This window comes from Mercurialis annua, linkage group LG8 (genome assembly GCF_937616625.2).
Source record: "Mercurialis annua linkage group LG8, ddMerAnnu1.2, whole genome shotgun sequence".
Lineage (NCBI taxonomy): Eukaryota > Viridiplantae > Streptophyta > Magnoliopsida > Malpighiales > Euphorbiaceae > Mercurialis > Mercurialis annua.
The window spans coordinates 13,933,033-13,950,853 of record NC_065577.1 but is presented as its reverse complement, the minus strand read 5'-3'; the positions used below and the strand labels follow the sequence as shown (position 1 = coordinate 13,950,853).

Genomic DNA, 17,821 nt, shown 5'->3' with positions numbered 1-17,821 from the left:
CATTAAAATTATTAATATAAAACTTGAAACTTTTAATTTAAATAATATTTCATATATCTTTCAAAATAATTAAAATGAACATTAATTTGTCAAAATAAAACATAACGACCTATTAAAATTAAACAAATGTATACAATATCTGTTAGCTTATAAATAATCAAAAAATTATCCAAATTTTGATTAAAAAAAGGGAGTATCCAAATAAAAAATATAAACAAAGCTCTACTAATTATAATATTTTAATACATTAATAATTAAAAAAATCGTACAACGCACGGGACTAAAGCTAGTTTATAATAAAGTTTGCCATTTAAATCTGTAGCAGTAATGAGCCTAATATATTTATCAACTCAATTCTTTAATAATAGTTTTAAATGAATATATATGTTTATAAAATAAATAGGGTATACAATTATGAATATGACGCAATCGGATGTGTAATCAACATATATTACATGGAATGATAATCTTTAATGAAGGTTTAATGACATCATTTAGTGGGTTAATCTTAAGATTTAGAACTCGTCTTGGGTGGTACAGAACAATGCTAGTCCAAATATTATAAATATACAAGTCCACTACAACTGTTTAATAAAAAAAATTAAAAGAATTATAAATGTGAAAATTGTGAATGTAAGTCTACTAAAATATGTTTCTATCATATACATATTAGAACACGTGAATGTACGACTATAACATTATACTAAAAATTAAATTTTCTAATCTTTAATGGATAACACTTATATAAAATTAGAAAATGTCTTAGAATTAATTCTAGTGTTTGTACAAAACAATAATTCTTTTATATTACGTAAGTGTAAGGCTTGAGGTAAGTAAAAGAAATATAAAACAATATCTTAAAATCAAATTTCGGATAAGGAATCTACCGCTATTGTTTCCTAAAATTGATTAAAATTCACACCTTTATTATTTACTCAGAATTTATTTAGAATGCTGTTCGCCCTTCTCAAAGAATTAAATATTTTAACATGCAAATTTAATGCATATAGATTATGTATTAATAAATATTTTTAATTCAGATAATGTAAAATTTACATATGGTTTAGAGTAAAAGACTTTAAATGAAATAAAAAATGACTTAAATGCTTTTAATTTCTCAACGCCGTACGAAATAATTCAAAAAGTTAAAGAAATTTAAAATTATAATATCGGCAAATAGATATGTTCGAATTTAAAGAAATTATATAATTCTCTTAGTATATAAAATAGAAAATTAGATATTTAACCTAATTCCACAAATTTAGTATGTAATTATAAATAATTACTTATGCGATTACAACACAGAGATTTTATTACTGGTATACCGTATAAACATTATTTAAATTATAAATTTTGAGATTTATGGATAGCAAAAATTAAAAAAAATTCGTACTTCTTTTTTTAATTTAATAAAACATAAGTCAACTATGCTAGTTGTTGCTTTAATAACATGACTAATACCTTATTTATTTTACTTATTCACAATTTAATTGTGCAATGAATTTTATATTTTTAAATATACGTTCATTATATACACATTGATATATATTTTATATTTAAAAAACAATTTGTCTTCTAATATTCCTGCTTGTAAAATGTGAGCATCATTTTTTTGATTTTTGTATAAATAGTTCGATTAAAAAAATGGAATTTCATAGTGCTATAATACAAAGTAATTGATATTATCCTATGTATTCCATAACAAATAATAGAAATTAAGATGTTTTTATTATGTGTTATTTTTAAATATTACAAAGTGATTATTCCACTTTTCATTATTCGATGCGTAGCATAAGTAGTGCATCGTTTGGACATTGAGAACATATTTGACGAGATTACAGGTGCTAGATTTTTATCAGTTTGCAATTGCCTTTGGAATTGGAAAACAACCAATGTATACTTCTTGTGATTTAGCCAAATAGTATTGCAGACGTGCTTCAAAGTTCGGTCCATGAGCGATATAACTCAGCATTTCATCATGACAAAATTTCCCTAGTGTAGAAACGAGTTCAACACAACATTCATGAGAAAGTGTTCCATTCAAGAACACCGATTTAAATATCTCATTTCCACACTTTTTTGTTGCATGACTGGCGCATACATCTTAGAAGTTGAATAATCATGGGCGTGGCTCTTGCGCAGATATTGGTGCTCCTAAATCTAGCGCACAAGTAAACAGTGACATGCTAAATAGCAACTGCTATAAGAAGGTTGTTAACTCCCGCCATTTGTTTTTGATAAAATAATATTTACTCAAGTATGGAATGAAGATATCTTTTATGGAGTAATTCTAGTGTTGCACATCAAACTATTTATATATACATTGTCACGACCCAAATTTATGAGTCGCGACCGGCACTAGGGAATGGGAGTGGTAGCTCCGAAACCCGTAGCAAGCCTAAAAACCTGTGTAAATTTTTTTCGCAAATCAAATCATATTTCATATATCAAAATACATGTGACCCCATTTTACAAAAACATCAGAGTGAAAATGCGTTATACAAATACATAGATAAAAACATCTAGACTACTGCGGACCGCTAGAATGAAAACCTTCTTTTACTTCTTGTGCAAATGACTTCCGAGAATTAAAACTTTGGAAGCTTAACTCTTCAAATCATATCATACTATCCCTGAAAAAATGGGAGGAGCAATGGGGTCAGTATAAAACTAAGTGAGTTCACCAAATTACACGCAATATCACATAAAGGGTTAAAACCGTTGAAAACCCATTATATATATATATAGAAAATACTCTTTTGAAATCATATTGTATACCTTGTTTACTTTCCTTCATAACTCTTTGTTTATTTCATAAACTTATAGTTTATACGTATTTGACATCTTTGATTTCTTATTATGGTATTGATATTTTTCTTTCTCGTTTTGTTGCAATAGTTTTCGATCGAATCTTAAATCTTAGGTTATATCATCATGATTCTGAATCGAATTAAATCATTGGCAAGTCTCTTGTGACTTGATCCTTATGGTTGGGTCCCGAGATAGTTCAACCGAGTTACCTTCAACCATGTGGCACAGTCCCGAGATAGTTCGACCGAGTTACTCATGTCACTACTTAATCCCAAGTTGTGAGTCCCAAGATATTTCAACAGAGTTACTCACCAGACATAGGTCCCGAGATAGTTCAACCGAGTTACCTTCGTGTCTACATTTGGACTCTGCACCCTGCAAGTCTTTTGAACTTAACTGTCGATTCATGTAATTCCTATTGACATTTAATAGGAGTGTTTGTTCACATTGTGTCTCGATCTTGTTTCATATTGATTCTCGATGTATCGTACTTACTTTTTATTTTGTATGAGTTCCGAGGACTATCATCGAGAATGGATGAGATACAGGTCCCGGGATAGTTCTACCGAGTTCAACCTCGTATCTCAGTTCTTATTATCGGGTGTACCGTAGTATACTTCTCGTCTTACGTTTATTAATTGATTCTATATTTTATCTCCTGTTATATTGATCCTTTATGGACCATGACATGCACATTACAATCTACAAGCATACATCTATAACACACGCACGTATGAGTATTCATTATAATTAAAAGTACGTATAGGAACGTACTATGTTTCTTTATAAGTATATGAATAATAGTACATATAGGAATGTACAATACTTTTCTCGTATATTATTTGATATTTGACTTTGTATTATGTTGTTTTACCATTCCCCGGTACTTTAACATTTGTGATCTTTTCATATAACCATGTTATTATTTAAAACGACATAATTCTTAAGCAATCGTTTTCAAAACATACATACATAATATATTTTAAATCATACATTTCAAATATATAAATATTCATATAGCCTTTCGTATGAAAATACGCGGCTTTATGAATATTGACGAGTAATTTAAAGTGTACTCACCACTTGCTATCCAAATTCTTCAAATAAACACGAAGACATCTCGATCCGTTCCCCTCGAGCCTTATCGATAGTCGCTTTTTCGAGTCTACGCAAATTCGATAACGCTACGAATTAATAACAAATCTAATTACGATTACGCATCTAAAACTAGTTCGATCAACCTACTTCGGTCATTAAAAACGCTTATCTAAAATAGGTTGACCCCTGAAAGAAATCAACATTCTTAAAGTTTAGAACGTCGCGTATAGCTTTCGTTTAGGTCTCGGACTATGAAACGCACCCGAAGGTGTCGAAAACAAGCTTCGAAGTTAATACTTTGTGCTGTCCAGAAAATGCAGTTCAGACTGCACAATAAAAATGTTCTGCCTCAAATGACCAACCTAGAGTCCGATTCAACAGAAACTTAAACTTAGACAATTATAGTTAACATCCCAAAGTTTCCGTATCAACAAACGGAACTTGATTCCGAGTTATAAAACTTGAGATATTGCTCTCACAATACCTCTATTCTGCGGTACAAAATTCTGCCAATCGTCAAACTAATTTTCGCCGACTCGTTTCGTAACTATTTCGTGTTGAAACTAAACCTAACAATTTCAGACCTCTAACACCAATTCAATCCAGCCTCTAAATACTTCAATTATCAATCATAATTCATATCTAAGTTTCATCAAACTAACACAACCTAAATCATTCATTAATGTCCAATACTATCATCATTTTTATCATCAAACTTCACCATCACCTTTATCAATTAAACTCAACTTGTTTCAGCTCTAATTAACTCACATTAAAGCATGAATCCAACATTTGATCATCACTTCATCCATCAAGTTTAGGGGCCGAAACCCTTGTCCATTTTCAAGTCAAATTGCATTCAATCACAACACAATTTCAATGGTCAAAACACCAATTTATTAACCATCATCATTATCATAGCAAAAGTAAATTCTAAACCATCAAACTCATCCAACATATCAATAAAAAACATAGATAATTTCAGAATTCAACTTCACCTTGGATTGTTGATCATGGCCAAACACTTCAAGCTCAAATTTACTATCAACTTTGATTCAATTCAACTCAAGAACACCGATGACCATCAACACATAAAAATCCCCAAATCAATCCTCAAAACCCTTAACATATACATCACACATAATTCAAAACTTTCATCCTACATCAATACAACCATTAGACTTAACTTAAATCATCAATTTACTCATCATACACATCATTTCCACCATTGGAATCATCATCACCATTTAAAAACCCGAAAGTTACAGCCCTAACCCTAACCTTAAGATGTGATTATTACCTTGAACAATAGGGCTAGATCAGTAGCTCTCCTTCTTCTCGTTCCGTGGCCGCAAGAATCGTCCAATTCCGTTAAGAAACGAAGAAGTTATGATCATTTGAATTTTGGAGAAAATTTGAGAAGAAGGGCTACGGGTTTCATCCTTTCTTGCTGCAAATTTTGGCTTGAAATGAATGAATATTCATTCATAAATGATGATAATAAGTGAGGTAAAAGTCCACTTAGGTCCTTGAAGTTTCCACCTCCTTAACCTTTACTTTCTAACTTTCCTTTCGTCCGATTTAGTTCATTAATCCTTTAATCATTCGATTCTCGATAAATTCCGTATTATTTATTTCTCAAATAAATAACATTAGTCTCATATCTTATAATATCACTTCTCAATAATTTATTTTGGCAATTTTGGCCAAAAACGCTCAAATTTCCATTTTGAGCTAACTTGCACTTTTTCTCACTTTTTCATCCAATTTTCATTTTAATGACTATCGGTAACGACTTTATCGATATTATTTTCTTATCTTGAGAAGATAGAGTAAAACACAACTTTCGCCGGAAGTTTGTGGTTAAAAGTCCACATTAGTCCTTAAAGTGGCTAATTTGCACTTTAACCCTTATTCTTAACTAATCGTCCAACTTTCTTCTAAAACGATTTCGTATACTTACAAAACTTTGACGATCATTTACTAATAATATTTCACGGACCTTGACGTGAATATTATTAGTTCTAACTTTCCAACTCATTTTATTTTATTCCGTTTTAGTCCCGATTAAACTCAATTTATCGCATAATAATTTTCCAGGTAAATTCTTATTTTACGATAATTCCAATAGACCCGCTTCGGTCTAAGTCCTTCTTATTAAGTCTTAATCTGATATTCTCGTTCTTAGTCTGTACGATTAGACCTCGTGACACATTACATAATACCTTAATAATTTGGGTTATTACATACATGTATTTGTAACTCCTATAAAATATATAATTAAATATGTGCAGTTTCGTTAGTAATTACAATTTCGTAATGTGTTTCTAAAAACAAACACTTCTATAGGATAAAATTAAAATATTTGTGCTAATTCATTACGTTACTTATATTTTAAATAGCTACAAAACTTACTTATTTAACATTTATATTAAAGTTTTCCATTTAAAACTGTAGCAGCAATGAGCCTTATATACTTATCAACTCAATTCTTTAATAATAGGTTTAAATGAATATATATGTTTATAAAATAAATAGGGTATACAATTATGAATAAGACGCAATTGGATGTGTACTCAATATATATTACATGGATTGATAACCTTTAATGAGGGTTTAATGACATCATTTAGTGAGTTAATCTTAAGATTTAGAACTCGTTTTGGGTTGTACAGAGCAATAATAGTCCAAATATTATAAATATACAAGTCCACTACAACTGTTTAATAAAAAAAATTAAAAGAATTATAAATGTGCAAATTGTGAATGTAAGTCTACTAAAATATGTTTCTATCATATACATATTAGAACACGTGAATGTAGGACTATAACATTATACTAAAAATTAAATTTTCTAATCTTTAATAGATAACACTTATATAAAATTAGAAAATGTCTTAGAATTAATTCTAGTGTTTGTACAAAACAATAATTCTTTTGTATTATGTAAGTGTAAGGCTTGAGGTAAGTACAAAAATCTAAAACAATATCTTAATATCAAATTTCGGATAAGGAATCTACCACTATTGTTTCCTAAAATTGATTAAAATTAACATCTTTATTATTTACTCAGAAATTATTTAGAATTCTGTTCGTCCTTCTCAAAGAATTAAATATTTTAACATGCAAATTTAATGCATATAGATTATGTATTAATAAATATTTTAAATTCAGATAATGTAAAATTTACATATGGTTTAGAGTAAAAGAATTTAAATGAAATAAAAAATGACTTAAATGCTTTTAATTTCTCAACACCGCACGAAATAATTCAAAAAGTTAAAGAAATTTAAAAATATAATATCGGCAAATAGATATGTTCGAATTCAAAGAAATTATATAATTCTCTTGGTATATAAAATAGAAAATTAGATATTTAACCTAATTCCACAAAATTTAGTATGTAATTATATTACTTATGCCATTACAACGCAGAGATTTTACTACTGGTATACCGTATAAAGATTATTTAAACTATAAATTTTGAGATTTATGGATAGCAAAAATTTAAAAAAATTCGTACTTCTTTTTTTAATTTAATAAAACATAAGTCGACTATACTAGTTGTTGCTTTAATAACATGACTAATACCTTATTTATTTTACTTATTCACAATTTAATTGTGCAATGAATTGTATATTTTTAAATATACGTCCATTATATACACATAGACATATATTTTATATTTAAAAAATAATTAAATTACGTATTTGTCTTCTAATATTCCTGCTTGTAAAATGTGAGCATCATTTTTTCGATTTTTGTATAAAAATTTTGATAAAAAACATTGAATTTCATAGTGCTATAATACAAAGTAATTGATATTATCCTATGTATTCCATAACAAATAATAGAAATTAAAATGTTTTTATTATGTGTTATTTTTAAATATTACAAAGTGATTATTCCACTTTTCATTGTTCGATGTGTAGCATAAGTAGTGCACCTTTTGGACATTGAGAACATAATTGACGAGAAGGGCGAACATAATTCTAAATAATTTCTGACCGTCAGTCTGAGATTGAAAAGCAGTACTGAAATCCAATCTCGAACCCAACGATTCCTGCAACGCCTTCCAAAACCGAGAGGTGAAAATTGAAACTGTGTCCGAAACTATCGACACTGGTACACCATGGAGACTCACAATCCGATCGATGTACAACTGTGCCAACTTCGAAGCCTGATAAGTAACCTCGATCGGTAAGAAGTGAGCTGACTTGGTCAAACGGTCAACTATCACCCAAATTGAATCATACCCCTATCGGGTACGTGGAAAACCAACCACAAAATCCATAGCGATTCGCTCCCATTTCCACTCTGGAATAGGTAGCGGTTGCAGATATCCAAACGGTCTCTAATGTTCCAACTTTACCTGCTGGCAAGTCAAACACTTAGACACAAACTCTGCAATATCCTTTTTCATTCCGCTCCACCAGTACGTACCTTTGAGATCGTGATACATCTTGGTAGAACCCGGATGAGCACTGTAAGCTGACTTGTGCGCTTCCTCCAGAATCTGGTCTTTCAAACCATCCCAATCCGGATCACACAGTCGAGAACCGTACCTGAGAACTCCATCCGCCAGAACAAACATAGAATTTCCATCCAGATGGATCTCATCCATAATTCGTTTCAATTGTGGATCCTCAGCTTATGAAGCTTTGATCCTATCAATCAAAACCGGTTGCACTTGCAACTGTGCCAACAAACAACCTCTCTGTGAAACCTGGAATCCGTATCCCGAAGCTAACAAACTATGCCACTCACGAACCATGGGTCTCCGCTCAAGCTCAGAAATATTGGCCAAACTGCCCGAAGACTTGCGACTCAACGCATCGGCTACCACATTAGCCTTTCCCGGATGGTACTTAATAGTACAATCGTAGTCTTTCAATAACTCCAACCATCTTCGCTGCCTCAGATTCAAATCGCGCTGATCAAAGATGTACTTCAGACTCTTATGATCAGTAAAGATCTCGCAAGTCGCACCGTACAAATAGTGCCTCCAAATCTTAAGAGCAAAAACCACAACTGCTAACTCCAGATCATTGGAAGGATAATTCACCTCATGCTTCTTCAGCTGGCGAGAAGCATAGGCAATCGCCTTACCATGTTGCATCATAACAAAACCCAAACCAATAAACAGTGAACCCCTCAATGCTAGATGGCAAGGCCAACACAAGAGCTATAGTCAAAATCTCTTTGAGCTTCTCAAAGTTCGCGTCGCACTTGTCTGTCCACGCAAACTTAATACCCTTCTGTGTCAGTTTAGTCATCGGTGCAGATATTCTGGAGAAATCCTGCACGAACCGACGATAGTAGCCAGCTAACCCTAGAAAACTTCTGATCTCGGTAACTGACCTCGGCCTCTGCCAATTTATAACTGCATCAATCTTCGTCGGATCAACCTTGATCCCATCCTTTGACACCACGTGTCCTAAGAAAGTAACTTGATCCAACTAGAATTCGCACTTCGAGAACATAGCATACAGCGGATGCTCACGCAAAGTCTGCAGTATCGTCCTCAAGTGGAAAGCATGCTCCTCCTCACTCCGAGAGTAAATCAGTATGTCATCAATAAACACAATAACGAACTGATCCAGAAATGGCTTGAATACCCTGTTCATCATATCCATAAACGCTGCTGGTGCGTTAGTTAACCCAAATGACATGACCAAAAACTCGAAATGCCCATATCGCGTTCTGAAAGCAGTCTTAGGCACATCGACGTCTCGAATCTGAAGTTGATGATACCCGGATCTCAAGTCAATCTTCGAAAACCACTTAGCACCCTCCAACTGGTCGAAAAAATCATCAATGCGAGGAAGAGAATACCGGTTCTTGGTAGTAACCTTGTCCAGCTGTCTGTAGTCAATACACAGCCGAAATGACCCATCCTTCTTCTTGACAAACAACACAGGAGCACCCCACGGAGAAGTACTCGGTCTGATAAAACCATTATCCAGCAATTCCTGTAACTGTTCCTTCAACTTTTTCAGTTCTGCAGGAGCCATCCGATACGGCGGTATCGAAATATGAGCTGTTCCAGGAGCAACATCAATACAAAACTCAATGTCACGATCAGGTGGTAATCCAGGCAACTCCTCTGGAAACACATCAGCGAACTCATTCACTATTGGAACACTATGCACATCGCCACTGTCACCCTCTAAATCACGAACCACCGCTTAGAAAGCCTGGCAACCCTTGCCCATCATATGCTTGGCCTTGATCGCCGAAATTAGATTCTTAGATGCTTCTGTCTTCTCCCTTTGGAAGGAAAAAGGCATATCGCCAAGAATCCCAAACACAATCGACTTCCCTCGACAGTCGATAGAAGCAAAATGGCGTGAAAGCCAATCCATCCCCAAGATAACACCAAAAGACAACACGTCAAGCATAAATCAGCACTAAGATCCCTACCGTGTATAACCACAGAATAAGACGGATAGACCACGTCCACCATAACACAGTTAGACAAAGGCATAGATACAGATAAAGGCTCTAACAACCTAGATGGTATCACACCCAACTTAGCAGCATAACTCGAAGAAACAAAAGAGTGGGTTGCACCCGCATCAAATAAAACTAAGGCATCTACAAATGAAATGGGATTAGTACCTTGCACCATGGCGTTTGATGCACGAGCATCCTGAGGAGTCAGAGAAAATACTCTAGCCTGACCCTGTCCCTGCTGCAGTGCCTGAGCAGAACTGTAACTACTGGAGCCTCTACCACCATTTCCACAGCCACCAAAACCACGCCCTCCTGAACCACGGCCCCGCTGGCCACCAAACGAAGCGGCAGGTTGAGAATACCCTGTCGAAGGAGTGAAAACATGTCTCTGCTGCTGAATGAACGGCTGAGCAACACTAGCCGATGACATCTACTGCCCAGACGCCGGTCACTCCCTAGCAAAATGACCCTGTTGGCCACAAGCATAGCAACTACCTGGTGCCACTTGGCACTGTCCCGAATGTCTGCGCCTTCAGTTCTGACAAAACGGAACACTAGAAGTACCACTGTAACCGCGACAAGATACACGGCTACTCCCACTGTAACCAGAACTGTGAGAATACGGCTGATACCCTTTTCGAACACCCCCTTTCTGACTCTTGTACTGGGAAGGCTTGAACTGATAGCTGCTGCTACCACTCTGCTGCCCACTACTCTTAACAACACCGCTCGCCTTCTTTGTCTCAGTCATTTTCCCAAAGTGCAGTAAATTTGTCTCCATTCGACGGGCACTGTCCACTACAATAGGAAATTCCTTGTGCGTCTCAGTCAGAAGACTGATAAAATCAGCGCCTAAACCCTTCACATACCTGTCGTTCACCCTCTACTGCTCAGTCTGCAGATCTGAGGCAAAACAACTCACCCTCACAAACTCAGTAGTGTACTCGTTTACCGACCTGTCTCCTCTCTTCAAAAACAACAATTTGTCTCTGTGACCCTCTGTCACTGAAAAATGTAAGTAAAAATGCTTGAATCGAGTCACAAAATCCGCCCAAGTAATAGTAGCCATTTCAGCACGAATGGCACTGCGAAACCAATCACTTGGAGGACCCTTCAAGGACATTTCCACTAACATAATAGTCTGCCTCTCAGTAGTCTGCAATCTCTGAGCATTCCGCTCAACTTCCTCCAAAAAGTCTAGGGCATCGCCGTTGCCCGAAAACTCAGTCGAGTTTAGCCTTGCATAAGCCAACACCAAATCTTTGTCAGTGGTTCCGCCACCACCAACTGCAACACCACCAGCCTGTGGTACCTGCTACTGTACAATCTGTCTCAGCATAGCATACTGGTTCCGCATGGCGATATGTCCTGCCTGCAGTTGCACTTGATTATTTTGGAGTGCAGTGATCCCAGCCAGAAATGTAGTGAAATCAAATGGATCAATAGGAGCTTGTGGTACACCTGGTGCCTGAACGCCTGCACCACCACGTCCCCTACCTCTGCCACCCCGTCCTCTGCCAGCTCGGCCTCTGCCAGCCTAAATTCCGCCTGCACGTCCTCTACCAGCTTGAACCTCCGGTTCATGCTGATCAACCTCCATTGACATAGCTTCATCAGTTTCAGCCTCAGCCTGAGCTGCAGCACGCCTACGAGTATTCATTCCTAAGAATGAAACAAATAAATCTCAACATTGCTCACATGGCCACACTTGAATCCTAACAATTCACCAAAGTAATAACGATAATATTCCAAGTAAAGCATAAACTTCACAAAGTAAAATATTAGTAACACATAAGACCGACTCAAACATTCCTAAAGGTGAAGGGAGAAAGTTTTAAAAACAAATGATGACGTTTCAACAGACAAGACTTGAATCCTAATTCCGCAGTAGATCCTATGACACACCAGTAACACTTAACATGCCTTAAAGCGATAAACACATAACATGCAAAGATTTGGCCTTAGTTCGAAACTAAAGCTCTGATACCAACTTTGTCACGATCCAATTTCATGAATCGTGACCGGCGCTAGGGTATAGGTATGGTCGTACCAAAACCCGTAGCAAGCCTCGCGGAAATCAAATAAACATTTATCCAACCTAAGTCTAGCAATTTATATTACCGTTCTAATATAAATAACTTAAATATCTAAAATACTCAACATCATGCCTTATATATAACAACAATGTAATCCAGAGTAATCATGCCAATAATAAATAATCGAATATATCGACAATCCCAAAGTGTAATATCAAATGTAATATATAAACTAGTTCTACGGTGGTCTAAGAGTTCGAAAACAGTAACTAGTTTTGTTACGACCCAAATTTATGAGTCGCAACCGGCGCTAGGGAATGGGAGTGGTAGCTCCGAAACCCGTAGCAAGCCTAAAATCCTGTGTAAATTTTTCGCAAATCAAATCATATTTCATATATCAAAATACATGTGACCCCATTTTACAAAAACATCAGAATTAGAATGTGATATACAAATACATATACAAAAACATCTAGACTATTGCGGACCGCTAGAATGAAAACCTTTGTTTTTCTCTTGTACAAATCACTTCCGAGAATTAGAACTTCGGAAGATTGACTTTCCAAATCATATTATGTTATCCCTGAAAAATGGGAGGAGCAACGAGATCAGTATAAAACTGAGTGAGTTCACCAAATTAAATGCAATATCACATAAAGGGTTAAAACCGTCGAAAAACCATTTTATATATAGAAAATAATCTTTTGAAATCATATTGCGTACCTTCTTTACTTTCCTTCATAACTCTTTGTTTATTTCATAAACTTATAAATTATACATATTTGACATCTTTGATTTCTTATTATGGTGTTGATATTTTTTCTTTCTCGTTTTGTTGCATTAGTTTTCGACCGAATCTTAAATCTTAGTTTATATCATCATGATTCTAAATCGAATTAAATCATTGGCAAGTCTCTTGTGACTTGATCCTTATGATTGGGTCCCGAGATAGTTCAACCGAGTTACCTTCAACCATGTGGCACAGTCCCGAGATAGTCTGACCGAGTTACTCATGCCACTACTTAATCCCAAGTTGTGAGTCCTGATAGGAGTGAAATACTCCTGTAATTAGAGTGCTATTTCGTATGCTTTTGTATGTTTTCACCTCCCTTTTCTATGAAAATGTATACCTTATAGCGGGTATGTATGTTTTAGGGAATCAAGAGCATTACGGAGCGTTTTGAGGCCAAAAGAGTGAAGAATCATCAAAAGGGGAAGTCGAGTGCGAAAGTCGGAAGCAAGCGAAGTTTGATCTCACCCTTTAAAGGATGTCTCGAATCGAGACATCCCACTTAAGAGAGTGTCTTGATTCGAGACACTGAAGGAAACGAAGCAGAATGGAATGAAGGAAGTCGTCTCGAATCGAGACACTTCACTAAGCCTTATGTCTCGATTCGAGACATGCCTAAGAAAGGAATCTCAGTTTTTGCTCAACACTCACACATGGTTTCCTCATTTGGCGAAGCACACTTTTAAGGGTTGTCTCCTATTTCCTCATTAGTAAACACTATATAAACCATTTTATCTCCTTTTTAGGTTAAGAGTGATTTTGATAGAGAATCATTGTCACCTTCATTATTGTAGCAATAACTTTTCTCTCAAATTATTAGTATTGTTCTTATTGTTCTTACTATTTTTAGTAATAGATCATCATAGTTCTTTGTGTTCTTAAAGTTATTTCCAGATTTTGCTAATTTGGGAAAGTTATTCAATACAAGTATTAGTTTAATTATTGAAGTTTCATTATCTAGTTCATGCTTTTAAGGTTCATTTATTATTCCAAGGTACTAAATCTTTACTCTATGCTAAATCTTTGTTATTGTTTAATTAATTGTGTTATGATGATGGTTAGTGGCTTAACCCTTTGTTTAAGGGTTGTTATGATTTCCATGTTGCTTTGATAGGTGATTAGGGATAGGGTTTTGGATTGAGTTGGTAGTTGTGCTCCTTGGACCTAGTGCTTAGATTAAAGTGATCTCTTAAATTATGATTTTTGATTTAATTAGGAGGGCGAGAGCTAACTAATTAGATTATACCTAAGGGAGTACAAGGTTTAATCCTAGATGCACTAGCGTGATTTAGGATTATCTCGGTTGTGAAATTTGCTTGATTAGTTGACTTGATTAGTTCTATTGAAATCTATGAGCACGAGAGTGGATTAGATTTCGGTATTGTTAATCAAGATTCGACTCGTTCACTTCCGGCTTGAGAGAGCGGAATTGGTTCCGTAGAATAGCTTGACCTGACCTAGAATCCAATTACCTTGACCCGAACAACCTAGTTATTACTTTGGCATGACTAGAAACCTCTAAGCTTTTAATCTTATTAATTTAAATCTTGTGTTAATTAGTTGATTGTTAGTTAATTGTTCTAATCAAGTAGCGTGTTTAATTAATAGTTTGTTTGTGTGTTCCTTTTAATTGAAACCAAAACCAATCTTTCTATTGCTTTCCGAATTGAATTTCACAATCAATTTCGTTCACTTTAAACCTCTAGTCCTTGTGGGTTCGACCTCGACTTGTCGAGTACTACGAGTTGGCTTTTTGTCAACAAGTTTTTGGCGCTGTTGCCGGGGACTAGGTTGTGTTTAATTGATTGAAAGTATTTTGAAATTCGGTCGAGTTAGTGTTATTTTCTGTTTTTACTTTTTGTTGTTCATCTTGCGTGTTTTCGTGATTTACGCTCGGTTCTCTTGTCTTTGTTTGTGTAGGAATTCAACCTTTGTGTATGCATAATACACGACGTGCCAATCTCCCACTAGAACCTTTCCAAGAGGATCTCGGTAATTACGAAAGAGTCATGAGAAGAAGAGCCCGGATTCCTTTAGTTATGGAGGGTGACAGGCATAATTATGAGGTAGAAGAAGGATTCAATCCTCTAGTGGATGAAGGGGAACAACAATATCCGCCCCCTCTTCCACTTGAGAATGTGAATCAACAAAGGCAACAAGAGCGACCAAGGGATGCTCACCCTCGAGTGCACCCGCAAGTGCAAAACCAATCGAGGAAAACCTTGGGCGATTTTTCTTGCCGGATGTGGATAACGCCACGTTCGGATGTTTCGCTATGCCGGTTCAAGCGGCGACTTTTGAGATCAAGCCTAGTACTATCCAACTCTTGGAGAACCGTTGTGCTTTTTATGGGTTGACGCATGAGGATCCAAATGCACATATAGCCAAGTTCTTGGGGGTTCTTAACACGTTCAAGCTTCATGGGATAACCGCAGACCAAATCAAGCTCCGGATGTTCCCCTTCTCTTTGAGGGATAAGGCTAGTTTGTGGCTCCAATCTCTACCCAATGAATCAATTCATACTTGGCGGGAGTTAGCTCAAGCTTTTCTTAACAAGTACTTTCCACATGGAAAGACAACGAAGCTAACCAAAGACATTCTCGAGTTCGTGCAATTCGACGGGGAGTCGTTCTATGAAGCTTGGGAGCGTTTTAAGGATTTACAAAGAAGCGTCCCCCATCATAAGCTTAACAAGGAGCATGTGATTCAAATTTTCTATGATGCAACAAATGTCACCACTAGACCTACTATTGATGCGGCTTCGGGGGGGTCTTTAATGCAAAAGACGTATGAAGAGGCTCTTGAGTTGGTAGAAAAGTTGACCATGGTTAGTAGCACATGGGGGCCCATGGATAGAAGGGCACCGGCTAGTCAAAAGTCGGTAATGACGCTTGACCAAGTTAGGGAGATGGAGGCTATCAAGGAAAAAAATGCTTCACTCCAAGCGCAAGTGGATGCTTTGAATAAACAAGTTGCACCAAGAAATGCTCCGGTGGCCTATGTCCAAGTAGGATGCGAGTTTTGTGGGGATTTCAACCACTCGGGGGGCGAATGCCTAGTTACGGGGCAAAATATGAGTGAGCAAGTGAACTATATAGGGGGTCAAAGGCAAGCCAATGATCCTTATTCCAACACTTATAACCCCGGATGGAGGAATCATCCAAATTTCGGGTGGAGAAATCAAGAGGGGCAAGGCAATGCTCAAGGATCTAATGAAGCGGGTTCAAACTTTCAAAGTCACAATAGACCTCCACAACAACAAGGTCATTACCAAGGAAATCCAAACCATGAGAACAATTATGGTGGTAGACTGCAACACCCTCCCGGTTTTCAACAACCACGGAACACGGATGAGGGAAATGTGCTTGCCAAGGTACTTGTGAAATTGGAAAAAATAGAGCAAAGGGAGAAGAACCAAGCTTCCACCATTCATCGTTTGGAAACTCAAATTTCTCAAATGGCTATCTCACTTCAAGGTAGACCTCAAGGGGGATTGCCCTCTACTACGGAGAACAACCCAAGAGAGCACCTTAAAGCGGTAGAGCTTAGAAGTGGGAGAAACTTGGAAAAATCCAATGGTAAAAAGCATGTTGTTGAGGAGGATGAACCTCAAGCGGTTGTTGACATAGCAAGCTCAAGTCAAGACCCACCTAGTGCTTGTGAGGAGGTGACTATTGAGGTTGAAGAGCCATATGTGAGACCACCGCCTCCTCCATCATTTGTACCACCGGTTCCGTTCCCAAGCCGGTTGAGGAAAGCTCAAGGGAACGAAAAGTTTCATAAGTTCCTTGAGATCTTCAAGAAATTGCAAATCAACCTTAGCTTGGCGGATGCGCTTCGAGAGATGCCACAATATGCCAAGTTCTTGAAGGACATCATTACCAACAAACGAAGTTGGGATAGTGGCGCAACGATTCCCATTCGGGAAGTGTGTAGCTCCATTATTTTGAATGACCTACCGGCTAAGTTGAAGGATCCAGGGAGTTTTTCTATACCTTGTACTATAGGAAATATGAGTTCAATAAAATGCTTATGTTATCTTGGTGCTAGCATTAATCTTATGCCTCTAACTCTTTTCAGGACTTTATGTGGCGATCAAACCGTGAAGAGCACCTCTATGGTACTCCAACTAGCGGATCATTCATTGAAGAGGCCGTATGGGATTGTTGAGGATGTGCTTGTGAAAGTGGATAAGTTCATATTCCCGGTTGATTTTGTTATATTGGACTATGCGGTTGATAAGGAGTGCCAATAATCTTAGGGCGGCCCTTTATGAACACCGGGAGAGCTTTGATTGATGTGCATGGTGGAAAATTGACTTTGCGAATCGACGAAGAAACGGTTGAGTTTGATATGAAGAAGGTCACGAGGAGTACCATCGAGGAGGAGGATTGCATAAGGGTTGATTTGGTTGATGAACTTGTGAGGGATCAACTTGAAGCGAGTATGGAGGTGTTCGATCAAGACGAAACAAGAAAATTTCAGCTTCTGAGTTCCCTAGATGAGTGTCTCGATTCGAGACACCCTACTTATGATGGTGTCTCGATTCGAGACACTACAAAGAAGCAAACAGTAGCTTCTGAAGGACTTGTCTCGAATCGAGACAATCCCATAAATAGATTGTCTCGAA

The 17,821-nt window shown here is 36.4% G+C and overlaps 1 protein-coding gene and 1 long non-coding RNA gene across 2 annotated transcripts; one reads left to right on the top strand and one right to left on the bottom strand.

The window, feature by feature from the left end:
* Positions 1-2,352: 2,352 nt before the first annotated feature.
* Positions 2,353-5,197, bottom strand: LOC126661213 (uncharacterized). The gene is made up of 3 exons (XR_007635553.2): positions 4,908-5,197; positions 3,892-3,976; positions 2,353-2,633 (listed from the first exon to the last, which is right to left on the bottom strand). It is a non-coding gene; the product is annotated as an uncharacterized LOC126661213 (long non-coding RNA).
* An 8,605-nt stretch (positions 5,198-13,802) lies between these two features.
* On the top strand, positions 13,803-17,446 carry LOC126661671 (uncharacterized). Its single transcript, XM_050355528.1, has 7 exons — positions 13,803-13,847; positions 14,254-14,305; positions 14,516-14,569; positions 15,112-15,257; positions 15,344-16,299; positions 16,429-16,926; positions 17,014-17,446. The coding sequence occupies exons 1-7, from the start codon at positions 13,803-13,805 to the stop codon at positions 17,444-17,446; spliced, it is 2,184 nt and encodes a 727-aa protein (XP_050211485.1).
* The last annotated feature ends 375 nt before the right edge of the window (positions 17,447-17,821 follow it).

Bases quoted from the DNA above. Each gene is read 5' to 3' on its own strand.
- LOC126661671 (XM_050355528.1), top strand. From the start codon at position 13,803: ATGCCTAAGAAAGGAATCTCAGTTTTTGCTCAACACTCACACATG. The intron at 15,258-15,343 runs GTAGAAGAAGGA...GAATCAACAAAG, and splicing joins GTGACAGGCATAATTATGAG to GCAACAAGAGCGACCAAGGG. The intron at 16,300-16,428 runs GCAAGCCAATGA...AAACTTTCAAAG, and splicing joins AACTATATAGGGGGTCAAAG to TCACAATAGACCTCCACAAC.